Below are 17,231 nucleotides of genomic sequence, written 5' to 3' on the forward strand. Positions count from 1 at the left end.
TCAACCAAACATTTAAGGACTGAAAAATTTCCAGATTATGTAAGCTCTTTCAGGAAATTGAAAAAGTTGCAGGGAAGAAGGGCTGCTACATTCTCTAACTTAGTTTATGAGGCTAGTCTAATGTTGACTTCAAAATCAATTGAAGGCACCTTAAGAAAGGAAAAATCACTGGCTAGTTTCCGTCCTGAACATGGATGCAGAAATCTGAAACAGAATGTTAGTATACTGAATCTGATAATTTTTTAAAGATTTTATTTATTTGAGGGCACCTGGGTGGCTCAGTTGGTTGGACGACTGCTTTCGGCTCAGGTCATGATCCTGGAGTCCCGGGATCGAGTCCCACATCGGGCTCCCAGCTCCATAGGGAGTCTGCTTCTCCCTCTGACCTTCTCCTCACTCATGTTCTCTCTCACTGTCTCTCTCTCAAATAAATAATAAATAAAATCTTTAAAAAAAAAGATTTTATTTATTTGAGAGAAAGAGAGTAAGAGAGAGAGAGAGAGAGAGCACACACAAACTGGGGTAGAGGCAGAGGAAGAAGCAGACGTCCCACTGAGGCAGGAGCCTGATGTGGGGCTCGATCCCAGAACTCTGAGATCATGCCTTCAGCCAAAAGCAGAAGCCACCCAAGCACTCCCAATAATTATTTTGTAAAGTAATGCATAATTACCAAGTTAGATTTACTTCAGGGATACAAATTTGTGTTTGTGTTAGATAAGCAAGTAACACAACTTTTACATTATTTTCTTCTTAAAGAAGAAAAACCAAATAACCATCTCATTGGAAAACGAAGTTGTGGACATGGTCCTCACAGGACTACAAAGTGAAGGAGAAAGAATATGAAAAAGGAAAAGAGGAAAGTCCTTTGTGGATGTGGCAGAAACTAAAGATTCATTTGCTTCCGTAACATTAGAAAATATGTCTCCACGATGGATATATTCTTTGAGTACTTGTCCTGGGTGATATCAGCAACCTGATTATTTTTAATAAAACAAATTTAAAGCACCAAACATAAAAAGTATATGATACATCTGTAGTAAAATAGTTACCTTTCTTTATTCTTTTCCCTTCAAGTCAAAGTCTAAGAAATAGCCCATAGGAATAGGTTTTTAAATCTTTTTTTTTTTTTTTTTTTTTTTTTTTTGCAGTGGTCTGCTTTCAGTCTAATAGTTAAAAATATATTTGGGGTCAATTCAAATAATGGTAAACAAACAATGGTAAACAAAACAAAAAATGGTAAACATTTTGGCTAATGGATATTCAATAAAAAGCTTAAAATATTGTGAAACTGCAAAATTGTGAAATCAGTTCAAACTGATATGTAGCCTATGAAGTCTCCCTTTTAAACTCCAATCAAGAATTTTCTAGGAACATTCTCCGCATTTTTCCTGCAGATATTCAATATTCTTTTTTTTTTAATTAATTTTTTATTTTTTATAAACATATATTTTTATCCCCAGGGGTACAGGTCTGTGAATCACCAGGTTTACATACTTCACAGCACTCACCAAAGCACATACCCTCCCCAATGTCCATAATCCCACCCCCTTCTCCCAAATCCCCTCCCCCCACCAACCCTCAGTTTGTTTTGTGAGATTAAGAGTCACTTATGGTTTGTCAATATTCTTTTAGAAGTATCCAGTTTTATTCTTATGGGATCAAATATTTACACCAAGCTCTTAGGGAATCACATAATACCAATGAAGAGTATTGTTGGCTTCCACTCAGTTCAAATTGGTAAGGCGAGTATCCAGATATTGAGGCAGACAAGGTCCATAGGATCATTTTCCACTTACCTACAAACCAGAGCTCCTCCAATGACTGCATATTTATGCCTAGGCTTCCAAGGAATCATGGAATTTCATGCACAGGCTCTGGAACTATAAACTGTGGAGAATAGATGTTTACTAAGCATCAGTACGTTTACAGAGGCTCTTGTTCTGAACCATGTTTTCTGCATCCCATTTATTGGGGTCATTTTAAGGATAGTGGAGATGTCAGTGCAGTAACTGATACAGGTTATAGAGTTTTCTGTGGAGTGTTTCTCCTCCTTTACTGATACTAACTTACAATCTGAAGGGAGACCAAAGGGAACAAGAAAGCAGCAATGTGCTCTTTTTAAACGTCTCATCTAACTGGTAGGTTAATTTAGACACCAAAACTCTATTGTACAAACTTGGAAACACTTGCCACCTTTTTGTTTGAGGCAGATATATGTGGTGAGAATAAGGCTGTCTCGTTGGTCCCTGGGTAAAGGCGGCTGATGAAACAAGTTAAGGCAGAGCCCCCCTGCAATACCCACCAGGGATCTTCCCCAGCCATGCATCTGGATGGTGAAAATCCCTGCCCATTTGAGGAAGCTTTGTTTTTTATTTGAGACCACAGGGTGGCTACTTAAATGCAAAAGGAAGAGAATTACATATTTCAAAACCCAACTAAATGAAAAGCCATTATTTGTTTTCTATTCTGAGTAATAGTCCTAATGCATTGATGATAAGAGATGGAGGAAATATTTTGAATTTCAAAATTGGTGGCATCTAGGTGACTCAGTTGAATGTCTCACTCAGTTTGGGCTCAGGTCATGACCTGAGGGCGGTGAGATCAAGCCCCAAATGGGGCTCTGTGCTCAGCCGGGAGTCTCCTTGAGATTCTCTTTCCCTCTTCCTCTGCCCTTTCCCCCATTTCTCCAATACACAAATCTTAAAAAAAAAAAAAAAAAAAAGAAAAAGAAAAAAAGCTAAAGCTTTAATGTACAAAATATAATATAGATACCAAGAAACTGAAATCAAAATATTGAAAATAGATAAAAGAATTTGGTATTTAGAAATGGTCATTCAAATGCAATTAGGCCATACCTCACCCACCGTTCCCTTAACAAATGATCTGATACATTCAACAGATAAATAACATTGTTTCAAAGATGAATGAAACGCTGTGCCAAATAAGGCTTTTTTGTGAACACAACTGCCAAATATTCAGGAGGCATGCTCGCTGGAGGCATGGGCACGGGTGTGGACACGCAGAGAAGGTAGAGCGAAATGCCACTTGGGAGGCAGGAAAAGCCTCACGTGGAAGATGACATGAAAGCTGTGTAACTAAGATGAGGAAAAGGCAGTGAGGAAGAAAGTAGAAGCTATGGGACAGGGAAAACATAAAGCCACATCTTCTAGGCATGATTCCAAAACGTGGTGACTGGATTCATAAAGCACCTGCTTTTTCTTGTCTCCCTCAGTGTTTACTTATCCAGAAAATGGCACTGACGATTCCAGACACCAAGCAAAGAACATAAACCAGCAGGTATTTATCACTGTTAACTTTTAAAAATTGCTTTACCAGCAAAACACAAATTTATTCAGAGACAGCAGAAAATGTCAATGCAAGACAAGTACACTATGGCAAAACCATAGACAATCCCACCAAACAAAGCAGGGAAAGGCTGTTTGTAGCTACAAGGCGGGAGTTGGGGGAGAATGCTATAAACAAAAAGTCCATTGGAGGAAACTAGGAACACTAAATATGGAGGCTTTTCATTGGCTGAGCTGAGATTGTCTCTTATTGGCTGAGCTGTTGGCTTCCCTCTTCCTGCTGGGACAGTAAAGTAGTAGTTACATAGTATCCGCAGCAAGGTCCCTGTCTTTCTGCTGGGTCTAAGCTGACTACGAGTTACAGCCAATAATAGCTCCCCCAGCCCAACCCCCTGATTCCATTTTAGTGAGAATTCCCTGTATTTATATTCATAGATGTCACAGAAGATAGACCAGGCATGGTCCCTAGATCCCATTACAGATCACTACCTAAGTGGATTATGAAATTTAGTTAGTAGGTCCCAGAACAGAATAGGGTGTAGAATAGAACAGAAAAGAACAATCTGTGGTAGCATAGGTAGCGTAAAACCATGCATCACAGTGCATCAAAGGTAAAAAGGATATGTATTGTGTTGTATACTTTTTGCTACCATTGTATATATTATATACAAATTGATGCATAGTGTAAGGTGTGTACATTACATAATTACATAGGAATTATGACCATATTTTATAGTATATAAATATATATTTTATGCTCACTTATATATAATACTATATAATTATATCTATATAATTAGAACAGGATAGACTAGGACAGAAGTATGTAACTTAAGGTACTTGAGCTTTGGATAGAAGAGTGAATCAAAGTTGTGTACAACTTTTGTTTATGTCTTATATAGTATGTGTTTATCATATCATGTATTTAAATATGTTATACAATTCTGTATATCATATAATTTTATATACACATATATAACATAATGATATGTATATGTTATGTATGTTTTATTGTATTATATAATAGTAATATGCAGTTGTATTTTGTATGTTATGTAATTTGTGTTCATTATGTATTATAAAGTGAAAACATTTATATAACATTGACATATATTTGGATAATAATGATGGGTAATATTTACATAACACTTATAAGACTCTTGGATAATCTATAAAGTGGGGACAACAATTGGGGGCTGTTCTGAGTATGCCAATGCATGTAACATAATGCCTGGCACACACAGTAAGTTATCAAAAATGGTAGCCTTTATTACCATTATTGCAAGGTTTCTTGGTCAGGAGATGGTGATTCTTTGATACAAACTAAATCAGTCTGATGTCAAACACTATGCTTCTGTCACAACATGCATGAACTAATTGCTCTTGATTATACCAGAATCCCTTTGATAGGGTAGGTACCAAATTTTAGGCTGATTAAAAAGTCAATTTTAGGAAATGAAAGCTGTTGACTACTATTCATATGTCCCTATTTCTATAGTGTGAATATTCCCATTCTTGGGGCCAAGCCTGTCACCTTTCATGAACAACTGTAGCAAAGAAAAAGTTTATTTGAAGACATTTGTAGTTATTTCTAACAGATTTACACACTATTGGTTTCGGTTTCTAATGAAATCAAACTTAGCTTAGAAATTTAAAATAAACCTATGGTTGAAACAAAGCCTGAATAATAGCTTGATATTTTAACACTCACTGTCCTTACACTAGAATTACATTGCATTCACTTACTTATTTTCTGTTTTCCTCCTTCCTTCTCTCATTTTTCTATTATTTTCTCTTTCAGGGATCTCTTTCCAAAGAACCATTACAGATGAACACCTATGTTGCCTTGTACAAATTTGTACCACAGGAGAATGAAGATTTGGAAATGAGGTAAAAAAAAAAAAAATTTTTTTTTAGAAAAAAAGAAAGAAAATTTAAAGTCAGTGTTTTTCATGTGAAAAAAAGAATTCCATTAGTGCCACATCCTAATGCCTTGGAGCAGTGACTGTCACACTGCTCCAAGTGTGACATAAAAGAATATACAATGAACTCTTCACCCTGTGATATTTTTGAGGGTGAAATGAACGATGTTCTTAAGCAGTGAGCCAACATCCAGTGACCTCTGGGGCTGGTTAGCAGAAAGATTATTGGATCCTGTCCCTGCAGTTTCTCATCCTGCAGGTCTGGGGGCGGGGTTAGAAAATTTGCATTTCTAACTGGTCAGCAGGTGCTTCTGATGCTGCTGATCGGGGACCCGCTTTAAGAAGCACAGTTTTACTGCATCAGCAGCAGAACTGCCAATGGGTGTTTGCGTGCAGCATGAGCGTCAAATGTTCTTGGCATCTTGCGTGGTCTAATAGGGAATCAAACTGAATGTCTTGATTTTTTTTATTTTAGATAGATTGGTTGGTTGATTGATTGATTGATTGATTGATTTGACAGAGAGCTAGAGAGAGAGCCCAAGTAGGCAGAGTGGCAGGCAGAGGGAGAGGGAGAAACAGGCTCTCCACTGATTAGGGAGCCCGACTCGGGACTCAGTCCCAGGACCCTGGGATCATGACCTGAGCAGAAGGCAGCCACTTAACCGATTGAGCCACCCAGGTGCCCCAAAATCATTGTCTCTAGTGGCCAAACTGACACAGGTTAAAAGATCAAACTAAAACCACTTGTTTATCCTGGCAGCTTCCCCTTGCTGCACACCCTGAGCTGTGCCTTTGTTTCAGGATCCTTCCCACTTCATAGTACCTGAAATACGGGAAAGGATAAGGTGAGCTTTGGGACCCTCATGCAATCCAGGGAAGCTGGAGAGTCCGTGCTGGGTTCACATGCTGCTTGTTGTGTGACCTTAAGCAATGTATAAACATTTCATTGCTCTGATTTCCTTACTTATAAAAGAATAACAATGACCTCTTCACCCTGTGATATTTTTTAGGGTGAAATGAACAATGTTCTTAAAGCATATAGCACAGTTCCTCGTCATTATAAACACTCAGTAATTGACAGTTATTACAATTTTTATAACGTGGCGTTCACTGACCTATCTCAGAGAAAATGCTTTATTCCTTTCCTCCATGTATTGACCCTAAAACATAGGAGTTTGGTGTTTTTTTGACCCTAGAACAGGATAGAAGGGGTTGCTTTTCTAGTCAGATGTTCCCTCAGAGATCAGTTCTTTCCTCTTCTGAAGAGAACAGAGAGATAAAACTATTGAAATGCCAGAGCATTAGGGATTTAGCCTCCTTTTTGAGGTGGACTCCACTTGTCTGTCATGGAGGTCAGGCCACCAGTTGCTATTCACTCCCTTAACATGGCTTCTGGAAGGTGTCGTCTCTCCACCCTGGAGCTCTTTGGACTTCTCCTTCTCAGACTGTACCATTTCCCAGGCATGATCCCTGTCCTGCTTGCCTGAGCTGGTTTCCCATTTCTTTCACTTTACACAAAGCCCCATAAAAGGAAAGAGCTACCAAAAAGTCTCCAGCTAGCCCCCCTTTCCCAGGTTCCATGTGCCATGAGGTCAAGCCCAGCAGTCTGGCTGCCCTTCATCCAACAAGACTCCATAGCCGCTGTGTGTATCCTGCCAGAGTCTGGCTCATACCCAAGGTCAGCTTGGTTTCAGTATTCATTTGCCATCTTCTTCCAAGTGATTCTTGGGCCTTTCCAGAGCAGAGTTCAGGGCCTGAATCCTGGCGCCTGGGATCTGTTCAGACAAGGAGGCTCTTGTAATCTGAGTTGTCTCCATCGTTGAGCTGGACTATCCATGCTGAACTATAAACAGACCCAATAGTCTGGCATCCGTGCAGCAGGAGGTGAAGGCATTTACGAAGTGAAGCTCTGTTCTCTCAGAGATAGAACCAGCCCTAGAGTCAGAGCCTGCCTGGGAGTCATGGCTGGAGGGCTGCATGTCCAAAGAAATGTGGACAGAATTGTGTCCTTCCTGAGACCATCATTTGGATATCTAGACTTTAAACTGGAACAACTTCCCTGTGTGGCAGTCCCACCATTTTATACCGGAAGATTGTTCTGAAGTCAGCAGATGAAAGGAACAATTCCAAAGAATGATAGGATATTATTAGGGTACTAAGGAATGATGTCTAGCTGCCTGGTGTGGTGGTCATAAATTTTTGTGCTTATTTTAGACAGTTGCAGGTCATTAAAAGTCAAGTTGTCTGGTCACGAATCAAACATTTACAGTCTGCTCTGAGGCAAACAGGACTATTCATTCCCAGGAGTGAAATGCCTGCATTACATAGACTGCAAAATTGGAGTGATAAATCATAGTTTTTCCTTTTTTTTTTCTTTTTTTCTTTTTTTCTTTTTTTCTTTTTTTCTCTTTTTCTTTTTTTCTTTTTTCCAAGAGATTATATGTTCCCAGTTTAAAAGCCAGGCACTTGATTTAAAATGTGTAAAGCAATTCTTTGGGGATTTGATACAGTTCCTTGAATGAACTGATGCTTTGTGAATTATCCTTTCCTCCTCATACCATAAGGTAGAAAAAAATTCCTTTTAACAAAATATCATTCTTATCCACCTACATTCTTATCCAGGGGAGCACACGGGTATTGTCCTCAGAGCAGAGGACAAATGAGGTGAGGGCACAGGGAATGTTTGGAGTATAAGCTTGAAGGCAAAGATGTCCCAATCGGTGAAGCCAACAGCTGTAACTCAGAGCGGCTGAATCATTGCTTCAGCAAACATCAATTATGTATCTTCTCAGGAGCAAGGAAAGCTTTTCAGCCAACAGCTAACAGTCCAGACCTGTCTACTGACCTCCACAGAGCTCAACTCAGGTTTCGCTTCCTCGATGCACCCTTTCCTGATACCCCCAATCTGGGTGCAAGTCCTCTGTTATCTCCTTTCATGACACCATATTTCTTTTCTTTAAAGCACTTACCTCAACTTGTGTTTATATATTTCTGGAATTATTTGGTGAACCTCCATTTCTCCTATAAAATCCATGAGAACAAATCTGTCATTGCTAGCCTGTCTAGCATAGGACAGTTCTTGAAACACAATCATGCTCAATGAATAGGTGATGAGGAAATGGAGAGTATCCGTGGAGATGAAGTGAACTAATGTTGTGCCTGCCATGCACAATGTGGGAATGTCAAGTACATGATAATATCCCAGGAATGATAAAAGGGGAAGCAAACGAAGCTCAGAGGGCTTAGCCCAGACCTCTTTTCTGGAGGAGATGGGCCTTAATCCCATGATGAATATCATTTGTCAAGAAGAAAAAGTAGAAAAGGAGATCAAAGGGTTTCCCATGGTTGGGAAGAAGCCCTGGTAAGCCCTTACTGAGCACTCACGGTTGAGAGGTGGAAGAGTAGGCCTCAGAAAGGAACCTCTGGAGCACTGCCCCCTCAGTCTTAGGGCAGTGAGTCTGCCTCTTAGAAGTCCCACGGTCCTATCATTGGTCTCCAAATGCTGTCCATAGACAGAGGCTTTCATGAAATCATCCACTACCTCCCCAGGTTGCTGGAGCTCTCATGATAGTAGCTCTGTCCATCCAGCATGAGCTTGAGAACCAGACAGAGCAAGGCGGCAGGGCGGAAAAGCACTGTTGGGGAGTCACAGAGACGGAGTCTGTTTTCCGGTGTGATCCTTCCCAGCTGCATCTATTTCAGCCAATGGTGCAATCTCTCGGGGGCCGGTGGGGGGAGGGGGAGAGAGTTTTCTCCTTCCTAGGGAGACTGAGTATTAAAACCAGATGATGTAACTAAAAGGTGGAATATCTTGCCCAGTACAAAGCGAGGTGCACAGTGTATTTTAGATCCTTCTTAATTTGCCTCTTTTCACAATATGTCTTATTTCCAAGTCCTCTGAATCCCATCAACACTACCCTAAGGATATAATAGTTGAAAAAAAAACACAAAGTCTCTCTCTGGCCTTTGCGCATGTTCAGTAGGACTTCGTCTAATTTGTCCAGTCAAAAGGAGACTGTGAGACCCTTCCCCTCATCTTCTGAGTCCATGTTGCAGTTGCTGACTTACAGATACGATATTTTACCCCTGACATGAAAGACGTGGTGCCAACATGCACAGGATCCCTGGACTATCATTGACCACTCAAGGTCTGATAACATCAAAGAGCACCCCATTCCTCCGTCTGAGTGTAATGATCTTGTATAGTAGATAAACTTCTGAAATTACGGTCTTAAACAGCTTCCACCAATGACACTTACTATCAAATTTTTTAAGAGCTTTGTAAATTACACTTTACGGATGGCCAGCTTAATACATGAGCCAAGCTTTTTGAAATGTTACTTGAAATACAAACCACTATCATCAGCACTGACACTGTTACGGTATATGCTACCTTGTGAGGGCATATAGTGTGTATCCTAGTGGGTGAGTATATGCATGTGAGACATTTAATATGCTCATACACGCCCACGTGCTCACAGTGAGATACACACACACATTCATATGCCCATGCACACTCAGATACATGTTTATTCACACACACATAGTTAGCAAGAGCTTGGTAGCACATGCTTAGCTTTTCTCCTTCCACATTTACAGTGTAACCAGTCCCATTATCCTTGCCAATTTGGGGTTAGAAATCTGCAAAATAGTCTTAGAACCATTGCTTATTATTCACACCAACACGCCTTTTAAAAATCACTAAGAATAGGGGCACCTTAGTGGCTTGGTGTGTTGAACGTCCGGCTCTTGTTTTCGACTCAGGTCATGATTTCAGGGTCGTAGGATGGAACCCATGTAGGCTCTACACTCAGCACAATCTGCTTGTCCCTCTCCCTCCCCCTCTGCCCCTCCGCAACCCCACACAAACCTGTGTGTGCATGCACTTGCTCTCTCACTTTCTCTCTCAAATAAAGAAAATATCTTTTAGAAAGTAAAAATAAAAGTCAATTAAGAGTAATTTTTATGGCTTTGCCATGCTGGTATATCTTGTAAATAAGCAGCAGATGTAAATAAATGCAAGTAAACACAAACCCCTAAAACACCTTAGGGGCTCTGAAATAGAGAATGGGGAGTAAATAAAAGACTGATGTGTTCAGATGCATATTCCAGTGACCATTTAATGCCTATTCCAAAGAATCCATCTTGCCTTCCCACATCTAAGTCATTTTCATTTTTATTAGTTCTCCCCAAACAAATTTATATGATAATGGCCATGTTTCATAAGGGGGAAAGAAAAAGGAAAAAAGAAAAAAGCTTAGGAGCCAGGAGAGGGAAAGAGGAAACTGCTTTTCCAATGTTATTAAATTCTAAGATACAGATTAATCTCCACTTCAGTGTGTGCCTGAACACCTAAACTAGGGGGCTTCAAAGAAAACTGTATTTTCTTTTATAATCCCAAATAAGGATTTAGGTTCTTGACTAGTCAGCCTCTTTCTTGGGAAGCAGTAAGTCTCGGATTTTTCCGTGGTTGAGTCTGAATGAAACCAGGCAACCATTCGTCTCATTAGCTAATATTCACGAGAACCTCTGGAGATGGGATGGCCTGAATTCATCTCTTTCTGATTTTTTTCAAAGCAGCACTTGAATTCGAGTTAAAACTGATTTTAACCCTTCTATGGCTGTTCTTACGATTTGTTTCATCTCTTCACTGCTCACCACGTGGTGAATGAGCATTGACTGGCTGCTGTGTGAAGTTTGCAGGCCCTGCCCTCGAAGAGCACAAGTGGTCCTCGGGCTGGAGGGATTGGCATGCAGAAGAGTAGACAAGAAAGCATGCTCCAATGTGAGATCTTGTGAGAAAGAAGGCAATTCAGGATGCTGCCACACCACCTCCAGGCAACATCAAAGCAGCCACAGGAGGCCAGGGAAGGCTTTGCAAGGAGGCAGCATCATAACCAAGCCAAGTTTCCCAGCAAGAGGGGACCGGGGTGCCTGTGCAGTTTGCTTAGTGAGCTGTCATTCTCTCTTTCCAGTAAGGAAAGGATAAGGAAGAATGGGTTCAATGGCAGAATATGAGAACAACTTTAAGAGGTAGGAGATGGGGGGCAAATGCCAACCCCATTACAAAGAGGTGTGCAAATTCATTGCATGGCTGGGAGCATATTTTCATGACTACATGCATTCCAGTCCTCATTCTGAAAAGACTGTCTTCAACTTCAGTAGAGTTTAATGAATGGACACCTAGCTGTTTTAGTTCATGTTCTATTGAGACAGTTTATGGTTCTTGACCTTTTGTGGTGGGTAAGTTGGGAGAACCAAAGCCAAGAACTGACAGGTAGAACGTAGAGGCTCAGGCTGGAAACTAAGGAGACATACTTCCAGTTCACTGGTCTTTTTCCTACCCCAAGCTTCTCATCTTGCATTGACTGTGTGGGCGTGTCCTCCAGTGAGGTTGACAATTTCTTCTAATCAGTAGACTGAGACAATGTATTAATTTATCCCATGCGGGTCATTCATAAGCCTTTCTTAGGAGCTTATTAAGATTGTTCAGCTTTGTTTTTAAGAACAGGAAGCTTGTGATCTATAGAATGTGTTCATGAAAATTCACTCCAGTTCATTAATAATTTTTTTTAAATTAAGGTAAAATCATGAATCCATACAAATATAGAATGAATACATGTCAGAATTTTTATTTGACTCATTAATTAATGAGAGAACCAGTATAATGTCCCATCTGGTACAAAGGAAGAATTCAAACATCTCACATATGTAGGCGATCAGGAGCGATGACATGAATTTATGAATGCGTACCAAACGGGTCAGTCCTCAGGGGCAACAACTGATTACATCCCACCAGACATAGTTCACTTGCATTTCTAGGGACAAGAGGCCTTTGCATCATCAACGGTTTTCTACAAGTTGTAGAAAATATATAAAACAGCCCAACAACAATGAAAGGGGGAGATGGCCGGAAAGGTGAGCTAGACACCCAGATCTGTAATATTTATGCCTGTTTCGAAGTCTTTCATAGTTTTCCCAACTTTCCCTTACTTCCCCTTGAGTTCTTTTCACATATCTATGAGGTCACCCAAGCAATTCGTATTTGACAGCAGAGAAAACTATGGTTGGGTTTGTTAAAACACTTGTCACCAGCCCTAAGAACCTCTTGGAGAATATTATTAAAATAGAGATTCCTGGGCTCTGCCCAGGCCTAGAGGGTCAGATCCCATTTGGAGACCTGAACAGCTAAGCCTTCCCCTGGCTTCTGAGTATCATCAGACTTGAGAACTGCTGTGACATCCAAAGACCCGCAGTGGGCCAGTGACAGACCCAGGACTACATGGCAGGCTTCCTGCTCTTCAGTCATGCTGGATACTCAGGTCCACATCAGGGTTCTGGCCAGCTGCTTGCGTGGCTGTGTCCTTCACTCTGTAAGGCTTTCTAAATCCTTCACAATATGAGAAAAGGAGAGCCCTTGAGACAGAGTAAGACAGAATAAGCCTCCCTCGGTGTCTCGTTTCCATTCTCTAAGTACATTACCGCTTGGCAAATGCATCAACTTAATTAAAACTAAATGTAATTCTAATGCACCAATTTGATTTAAAAATAATCTTCACAGTCACCAGGACATCAAAATGCAATTAAGGCTATTTGAGGAAAGTCTCTGATGCATATTATGTTCCGAGGCTGCACCATGTCAGGAAACCCAGACCCTCCTGAATGCCGCTAATGTGCTCAGCAGCCATCCTCTCACTCAGATGCCTCTTCCAATTAGGTTCTGGAGAGCGTGATCCATGACAGTTCAGGAACATTTACCAAATCCATCCAAATGGCCCTTTAGCTGAATGCTTTTTCTCCTAGCTGCTCCCCAGACTTGGGGAAGCGCAGGCAGTCTCACGGATGTCAGGATTAAGACAAAATTAAACTGCAGATTCAGGAGTTCCTCGTTACCTACCCGTGTGCTCAGACTGTAAAAGGCTCTGGACCAGGACTATGGAAATTGAGAAGCAGGTCTAGCGAAAAATTAAGCAGTAGATCTGAAGTTAATGGAGCCATTTGGCTCCTTTTTATGTTCCCCTGAGCTGGTTTTTCCAGGACATCTCTTTTGGCTGAGTGACTCTGGTTGCTATAAGACTGACTTGGTTTTTGTTCATTTGTTTGGCTTTGGTTGGGTGGGTGGGTGTTGTTGTTGTTTGGTTTGTTGACTCTTTTGTTCCTAATGAAGAGAAAAGGGTAAAAAATGCTAAAGGTAGCTGAAAAATACTTGGCAGAGTCAAATGGGAGTTCTGATGAGTTTCACAAGGCTTGGGTGGTATGAGAGGCAGCTGGATTTAGTTGTGTAGTCGTGGATTCAGATCCTGTTTTTAACTAGTGAACCTTCTTACCTTCTTACTTGTGTGCAGAAGGGTCTGGCTGTGCCCGCTTCATTCAGTGAACCCACTGTCCCTCTCCAGCCCGTTTGGCTGTCCTCCTCCACTATTCCAACAGCTCCGTCACAGCCAGCAGCTGGCTGGGGAATACTAGCTCCAGCTGCCAGCCCTTGCCACAGCTTTCCCGTCACTACCTGGGGTGGAGGGCAAGAGAGAGGGGCAGATGAGAGAGAAAAGCTTTTTCCAAAGCTCTGAATAACACTGAGGCCACTTAAGAGGCAAAAGATGATTTCATGAACCAACCATCCCTGCCAAAATCCTAAGAAAACACCCATTTGAAGGGTAATAATCACTAGATCTTCTCATTTCCTAGTGAAAAAAATTACACTTTCAGGAAAAAATTAGAACTTTTGAGCCCTTAAGGTCAGGGCTAAAGCGTTCCACATAGGCATTCTCATCTAACCCACACAGCAACTATGCAAAATAAGAAGAGTTTATTAAGTATTTATTATGTATAATATGTAGTTGTATAAACATCATTGATGAAGCTGAGTCTCAACAAAGCATGTATGTTGGGATTTTGGTGGGAGTAGGGGTGGGGAAGTCAATCAATTCCACGCTTGCTTGTCCCCTCCACCCCTAGCATATTTCTTCTTGTTCAGCTTCCACGTCTTTCCCCTTTAAGAGTACCAGCACCTTAACTAAAGTAAAATCTCTTAACTAGTTGGAATGAAAAAAAAAAAAAAAAAGTACCAGTATCTTGAGGGTAATAAATACGTCTTAACAACCATACCATCTGCTGTGGGCTTATCTAAACATGCTATACAAGTATTACCTCACCCAATCCTCAAAAATATTGATGAGGCAGGTACTATTCTCTTCCTCACCTTACAGATAGGAAAACCAATGCTTCAAAGACTCTTCTCATCTTGTACACTCGACACATACCTAAACCTACCACAAGCATTCAAAAAATACCTGGATGTCCTATAATTTCCTTTGGCTCAATAGGCAAAGATGGAGAAATAAAGAAAGATAAATGTCTTTGGCATTCCAGAATATACAGTATAGCCAAAACATTGTGAAAAGAGACCAGAACATCCTTCCTTCTCTCTGTGCCTCCCAGCTGAGGGCCAGTCTGAGGTCTCAGGTTGTCTGAGTGGAGAAGGGACTTCTCAAATGCTGTGACCTCATCAGGGGTGTTAGCATCTAAACTCCTAGGAATCTGTGGTGCCAGTGCGGAATGGAGAGACTGGGCAGGGGTCCTCAGGACAACTCCCTTCCCACCTTCTAGAAGACCAAACCATGGCCATACACCTTGCAGAATAGTTCTCTGAAGCTGGTTGGGCTCAGTGGGCATTATCCATACAACTCTGTGGCGCCATGCCCTCTAAGTCATTAAAACCAGTCTCCCTTATGGTGAAAGAAAGAGGTTCCTCTATCCACATGAAAAACTGAGAAATGAGGGAAGCAGAGGACTGCGGAAAATGAACCAGATAGCAGCCATCCTGTTCTCACACACAGACTCAAACGCACACACTCATGGTCCCCTCACTGTTGAGCCGTGATTCTGCACTTAGCTGTTGTTACTCTGTTCCTACTCGTGATGGTAGCACAGAGTTCCCTCATCATGTCAAGACTTTCTGAAAATCATCCTCTGGATCCAAGACCTATGTTACTGAGCAAACCAAAAGAAAAAGCCAGCTGTGGTGTTCTGATCAGTCCATGCCAAAAGGGAAACTTATCCCTTTATCATTTACGAATTGCATTATATTGTAGACATGTATGATTCTTGGGTACAGCAAAAGGCTTACCTGAACTTAGGATGCTCTGATTGAATTAAACAAAGGGAAACTTTTTTAAAATATTTGGAGACCTGACAAGTTCATCTCCAGGAATTTGGAAATAGAGCTAAATTATAAAATCTGCACATTATGGATTGGGAACATAAGGTCTCCTGGAAGAAAGAGAGTGTTAGGCCAGCACAGGACTTTGAAGTGTGAGAACCCAAAATGAGAAAGAATTGTTCCATGAAGAGGGGCCTGGTCGGCCATAGAAACCTGAAACATTTGGGGGAAGAGAGTCACTCATTGGCAGTGTCCATCCTAAGACCAGCCACAGGAAGGAGGATTTTTAGGCGTTGGGCTTCCATTCCTCCAGGAACCATGGACAGGCTCTCCCTATATGGAGCAAGGGAGCAGAATGTTTGGACTTAATTCCTTGATGGCAGAATATCATGCACCAAAACCACAGACAGGAGAAGAGAACAAAGCTGAGAACCGGTTGAGTGGAGGACTCACAAGTGATAAGGAGGGGTGGCCACATTGGGCCACCCAAGCTTGCAGCTGGGAATCTGCACACCCAGGCTATAGGGGCAGCTTATGTATGGCAAGCAGCCAGGGTTAGCTGGTTTCCCAGAATCCCTGTGGATTAGCAAATCTGAATAAAATTTCACATGTTCCAGGGCATAAGGGCTGTCCCTAGTTATCTGGTACATGGCCTCAGGAGCAGACAGGGGTGGGGCATCATGGCCTGGACTGTGAGAGTCTAAAGGGAAGAGGTTGGGGTGTTGGCTTAACACGTTGCTTAAGGGAAACTGACTGGCCTCTAATGAGAGTCTCAAAACTAGGTCAAGACAAAACATATTGTTCATATTGTTTTATCTTGCTTGCCTCCTTAGATCCACAGGCCTGGATCCTATCTTGAAAAGGAGTCTAAGTCTGAGTGAAGGTGCAGTGGAATGAGTGCCAAGATTGGTGGGGAATGTGGGGTAGGGGCAAGGAGCAAGGCAAACCCCATGGGCCATGGGTTTGCTGACTGAGATGTCAGAGCATTGTTATCTTGGATTCAAGTGCTGCCTGGGGCAACTTCCTGCCTACAGTGAAAAAGAGACATTAGCTGTCTTCACCAGATGATTAGAGTAGTTGGCTAATATCAAGAGTCTACCCGTATGCTTTATATCTGCATCCTATCTATTCCCTTCATAGCCCTTATGACAATTTGCAATTATACATCCATCAATTAGAGATACAATCTTCCTGTTAGTATTTATAACCATATTCAATGTTCTATTTTCTGTGTGCTTATTTGTATCCATCTCTCTCACTAGAACATTAACTCCAGTGAGGACATTATTCTCCAAAGATTACCCAGAGTCAGTATTCTGGAATATTTGTTGAATGAGTGGGTAAACAAATAACAAAAAAGAAAAAATATATATTTGAATGTAACTCTCCTCCCTCACTAGGCAGTTTTCTGGTCCTGGCAGTGCTCTTTTATAGGATAAGACAATCCCCATCACGCTGTCAAGAGGATGTTTGGTATTGCTCATAAAATTATAGCTTGTGTTCCAGTGAGTGCCTTGTTCTAATATGTGGTTTAGTTACCATGGGTCGTATGCTCAGGGACAGCTCACCTATGGCCATGGTAAAGAGTGACTCCCTATCTAAATTGTAAAACCAGCAGTTAGATCCAGGCAGTATCCTTTCTCACCCTTAGGAAAAGGTGCCTCCACCCCCACCCTCACCTCCACCTTTTTTCCTTACTTCCTATTTCTACCAAGCCATCAGTAAAGTCACTGGACTTGATGCTAACACATTGTTTCTTAGGTTATTAGGTTAAGTAAAATCTGCTGGAGTGAGAAAGATTTTTCTACATAAGCTTTCATCCTTGCTGCTTAATTAAATCCCTCA

At 41.3% G+C, this 17,231-nt stretch overlaps 1 protein-coding gene across 1 annotated transcript in view; it reads left to right on the forward strand.

Moving 5' to 3' along the window:
- The window catches only part of STAC (SH3 and cysteine rich domain), a 151,701-nt gene that overhangs the window by 117,539 nt on the left and 16,931 nt on the right, over positions 1 to 17,231 (forward strand). The window contains exons 7-8 of the mRNA XM_082728578.1: positions 3,233 to 3,297; positions 5,107 to 5,195. Of these exons, the coding sequence (XP_082584704.1) occupies positions 3,233 to 3,297; positions 5,107 to 5,195 (154 nt within the window). The remainder of the gene's footprint in view (positions 1 to 3,232; positions 3,298 to 5,106; positions 5,196 to 17,231) is intronic.

This window comes from Mustela nivalis (genome assembly GCF_964662115.1).
Source record: "Mustela nivalis genome assembly, chromosome: 1".
Taxonomy (NCBI): domain Eukaryota; kingdom Metazoa; phylum Chordata; class Mammalia; order Carnivora; family Mustelidae; genus Mustela; species Mustela nivalis.